This window comes from Argentina silus (assembly GCF_951799395.1).
Source record: "Argentina silus genome assembly, chromosome: 16".
NCBI lineage: Eukaryota > Metazoa > Chordata > Actinopteri > Argentiniformes > Argentinidae > Argentina > Argentina silus.
The window spans coordinates 1,213,930-1,218,929 of NC_139670.1; the positions used below are offsets into that span (position 1 = coordinate 1,213,930).

Below are 5,000 nucleotides of genomic sequence, written 5' to 3' on the forward strand. Positions count from 1 at the left end.
TACACTAAAGCTACTACTAGTACTACTACGCTAACACTACTAGCAGTACTAATACACTAAAACTACTACTAGTACTACTACACTAAAACTACCATTACTACTCCTACACTAAAACTACTACTAGTACTACTACGCTAAAGCTATTACTAGTACTACTACGCTAACACTACTAGCAGTACTAATACACTAAAACTACTACTAGTACTAATACACTAAAACTACCATTACTACTCCTAAAACTGCCCCTTTACTAAACTACTACTATTAAATCAAATCAAATCAAAGGATTCACGTCTCGTGTTGGCAAGCAGAGACATCTCAGAGCTCAGATGTGATAACAGTCAACAGGTAATCAGTCAGCTCCAGGCCGGCTGTTACCACGAGAGGAGATGAGATCTGAGCTCTGAGATGTCTCTGCTTGTCAACAGCAGCCATGAATCAACAGCCTCCCACACTGATCAGGGGGAGAAGCCCTGCTGTTGAAGCTCTTCTGAGAGGAGCCGTGAGATCACAGACGCTTCACACCAGCTGCCTCTTAGTGGGGAGGCGTGATGTCCAACATCACAGTTGAACATCAGAGGAGGCTGGTGGAGGTAGGAATTGGAGGACGGGCTCATTGCAATGCATGGAATGGTATCCATTCCTCATTCCATTCCGTGCATTACAACGAACCCGTCCTACAGTTTCTACCTCCACCAGCCTCCCCTACCCGTCCTCCAGTTTCTACCTCCACCAGCCTCCCCTGGTCTGAATGGAAGGTTCATTAACATGATGCTGCTGTAACATCTCAAACCTATGATGCTTTTCTGTCTCTGTTTTTGTGATGACAGTTAGTTGACTATTTGTGTTTGTGATGACAGTTAGTTGACTATCTGTGTTTGTGATGACAGTTAGTTGACTATCTGCCCAGTGCAGTTTAATGTGATGCTGTGCTACAGATCACACCTCTTTCTCTCCCTGAAGTGCAGTTTGACATGCTATAGCTAACACCTCTCCCCTTCTCTCTCTCTCTGTGTCTCTCTCTCTCTCTGTCTCTCTCTCTCTGTCTCTCTCTCTCTCTGTGTCTCTTTCTCTCTCTGTGTCTCTCTCTCTGTCTCTGTGTCTCTCTCTCTCTCTCTCTCTCTCTCTCCCTCCCTCCCTCCCTCCAGTGCAGTTTGACATGATGCGAGCGTGTAACCTGCTAGCCACGGTGGCCCTGACGGCAGGCCAGCTGATCTTCCTGCTGGGTCTGATGGAGCTGCCCTTCATCACACACGACTCCCAGTGGTGGGAGGAGGCCATCGCAGCCCTGTTCCAACTAGCCAGTGAGTAACTACTACTACTATAGTAGTACTACTATACTACTACTATACTACTATACTACTACTACTACTATATTACTACTACTACTACTATACTACTACTATACTACTATACTATTACTATACTACTACTACTACTATATTACTACTATACTACTACTATACTACTATACTACTACTATACTACTAGAGGGAGAGGGAGACCAGCACACAGCAACCACTACAGTAATGAATCCTAAGTGAGGCAGCTGGTATCTGGCTTTTCAGTACAACATCAAAATGTTCCAACATCACACCTCAATTCAGCCTCGTTGAATTCTCAACATCTAAAAATGGTCACAGTGTTGCTAAGGAACATGAAAGAGCCGCCACAAAGGAGCCCAGCAGAGCTCAGAGAGTCCGGCTGGAGGAAAAGAACAGCATAATTACACCCAGAAGAGACACACAGAGAAGGAAAAGAACAGCATAATTACACCCAGAAGAGACACACAGAGAAGGAAAAAGAACAGCATAATTACACCCAGAAGAGACACACAGAGAAGGAAAAGAACAGCATAATTACACCCAGAAGAGACACAGAGAAGGAAAAGAACAGCATAATTACACCCAGAAGAGACACAGAGAAGGAAAAGAACAGCATAATTACACCCAGAAGAGACACAGAGAAGGAAAAGAACAGCATAATTACACCCAGAAGAGCCACACAGAGAAGGAAAAAGAACAGCATAATTACACCCAGAAGAGACACAGAGAAGGAAAAAGAACAGCATAATTACACCCAGAAGAGCCACACAGAGAAGGAAAAAGAACAGCATAATTACACCCAGAAGAGACACAGAGAAGGAAAAAGAACAGCATAATTACACCCAGAAGAGCCACACAGAGAAGGAAAAAGAACAGCATAATTACACCCAGAAGAGACACACAGAGAAGGAAAAGAACAGCATAATTACACCCAGAAGAGCCACACAGAGAAGGAAAAAGAACAGCATAATTACACCCAGAAGAGACACACAGAGAAGGAAAAAGAACAGCATAATTACACCCAGAAGAGACACACAGAGAAGGAAAAAGGAACTAGGAAACTAATCCCACCAAAAAAAGAAAAAGCTCTTATCAGTCCAAGACAGGACGTTCTTGGAAAGTCAATTAAAGCAAAGAACAACCAGGAATAGCAATGGGCAGGAGGAGAGGAGGGGGGGAGGGAGGGAGGGGGGGGGGAGGGGGTGAGTAACAAAGAACCCCCCCCCACACACACCCCCAGAGGGCCGTGTGGCAGCAGTGGACATGGCCTGTCCCAGTGCCACCAGTAAGGAAACATGATATAACATTGTTGTTCAGCTCAGCTCAGTGTTGTGTTGAGGAGTCTCAGTGTGTTGTTGTGTTGAGGAGTCTCAGTGTGTTGTTGTGTTGAGTCTCAGTGTGTTGTTGTGTTGAGTCTCAGTGTGTTGTTGTGTTGAGTCTCAGTGTGTTGTTGTGTTGAGTCTCAGTGTGTTGTTGTGTTGAGGAGTCTCAGTGTGTTGTTGTGTTGAGTCTCAGTGTGTTGTTGTGTTGAGGAGTCTCAGTGTGTTGTTGTGTTGAGTCTCAGTGTGTTGTTGTGTTGAGTCTCAGTGTGTTGTTGTGTTGAGTCTCAGTGTGTTGTTGTGTTGAGTCTCAGTGTGTTGTTGTGTTGAGGAGTCTCAGTGTGTTGTTGTGTTGAGGAGTCTCAGTGTGTTGTTGTGTTGAGTCTCAGTGTGTTGTTGTGTTGAGGAGTCTCAGTGTGTTGTTGTGTTGAGGAGTCTCAGTGTGTTGTTGTGTTGAGTCTCAGTGTGTTGTTGTGTTGAGTCTCAGTGTGTTGTTGTGTTGAGTCTCAGTGTGTTGTTGTGTTGAGGAGTCTCAGTGTGTTGTTGTGTTGAGGAGTCTCAGTGTGTTGTTGTGTTGAGGAGTCTCAGTGTGTTGTTGTGTTGAGTCTCAGTGTGTTGTTGTGTTGAGGAGTCTCAGTGTGTTGTTGTGTTGAGTCTCAGTGTGTTGTTGTGTTGAGTCTCAGTGTGTTGTTGTGTTGAGTCTCAGTGTGTTGTTGTGTTGAGGAGTCTCAGTGTGTTGTTGTGTTGAGTCTCAGTGTGTTGTTGTGTTGAGTCTCAGTGTGTTGTTGTGTTGAGTCTCAGTGTGTTGTTGTGTTGAGTCTCAGTGTGTTGTTGTGTTGAGTCTCAGTGTGTTGTTGTGTTGAGGAGTCTCAGTGTGTTGTTGTGTTGAGTCTCAGTGTGTTGTTGTGTTGAGTCTCAGTGTGGTGTTGTGTTGAGTCTCAGTGTGTTGTTGTGTTGAGTCTCAGTGTGTTGTTGTGTTGAGTCTCAGTGTGGTGTTGTGTTGAGTCTCAGTGTGTTGTTGTGTTGAGTCTCAGTGTGTTGTTGTGTTGAGGAGTCTCAGAGTGGGTTGGAGAGTTGGAGGGTTGGAGGGTTGGAGGGGTAGAGGGGATGGAGGGATGGAGGGATGGAGGGAGGGGCTGGAGGGGTTGGAGGGCTGGAGGGGCTGGAGGGCTAGAGGGGCTGGAGAAATAGAGGGACAGAGGGGTTGGATAGAGGAGGGCTGGAGGGATAGAGGGGTTGGATAGAGGAGGGTTGGAGGGACAGAGGGGTTGGATAGAGGGGCTGGATAGAGGAGGGCTGGAGGGATAGAGGGGTTGGATAGAGGAGGGCTGGAGGGATAGAGGGGTTGGATAGAGGAGGGCTGGAGGGACAGAGGGGTTGGATAGAGGGGCTGGATAGAGGAGGGCTGGAGGGATAGAGGGGTTGGATAGAGGAGGGCTGGAGGGATAGAGGGGTTGGATAGAGGAGGGCTGGAGGGACAGAGGGGTTGGATAGAGGGGCTGGATAGAGGAGGGCTGGAGGGATAGAGGAATAGAGGGGCTGGATTTAGGGGGCTGGAGGGATAGAAGGATAGAGGGATAGAGGTGCTGGACAGAGGAGGGCTGGAGGGATAGAGGGGCTGGAGGGATAGAGGGGTTGGATAGAGGGGCTGGATAGAGGGGGGCTGGAGGGATAGAGGGATAGAGGGGCTGGACAGAGGGGCTGGATAGAGGGGGGCTGGAGGGATAGAGGGATAGAGGGGCTGGACAGAGGAGGGCTGGAGAGCTGGATGGCCGGAGCAGCAGAGAGGGAGCCCGGCCCGGGAGCGACACTCAGGCGCCAGGATATCCCTGCTCAGGACCAGGAAATGCCTGCGACTACCTGTTATGCAAACCCACAGCAGAGGAGGAAACAGTGGAGGGGGGGGGGACGCGAAAGACAGTTCGTCAGGGACTCTGTGTGTGTGTGTGAGTGTGTGTGTGTGTGTGAGTGTGTGTGTGGCTGGGTTTGTGTGTGTGTGTGTGTGTGTGTGTGTGTGTGTGTGTGTGTCTTGGTCGGTAAAATAACGTCCTCTCGTACACATCTCTGTAGGGGAGGGGGACCGGCTGTGGTCCAGATAAGGATGGGTCTCGCTTTCAAGCCTGTTTACAGAGCGTCAGCCACAACAGACAGAGACTCCCTCTCTCCACAGGAGATAAAACACAGTCTCCTTCAGCAGTGCATGGCCGTCCCTGCTGCACGGACAATGGCTTTTATCTGGAGGTCTTGGATGGGATGGGACCCACCCAACTACACACACGCACACACACACACACACACACACACACACACACAGATCCTGAGTCCAAAAAACCCCCCACTGAGACAAACTACTGCA

General features: G+C 48.4%; 2 protein-coding genes across 2 annotated transcripts in view; one reads left to right on the plus strand and one right to left on the minus strand.

Annotated features, from left to right (window-relative positions):
- Positions 1-5,000, minus strand: part of ift140 (intraflagellar transport 140 homolog (Chlamydomonas)) — a 35,505-nt gene that overhangs the window by 10,691 nt on the left and 19,814 nt on the right. The window lies entirely within an intron of this gene.
- The window catches only part of tmem204 (transmembrane protein 204), a 12,134-nt gene that overhangs the window by 654 nt on the left and 6,480 nt on the right, over positions 1-5,000 (plus strand). Inside the window, exon 2 of the mRNA XM_083687020.1 lies at positions 1,149-1,304. Within this exon, the coding sequence (XP_083543146.1) occupies positions 1,149-1,304 (156 nt within the window). The remainder of the gene's footprint in view (positions 1-1,148; positions 1,305-5,000) is intronic.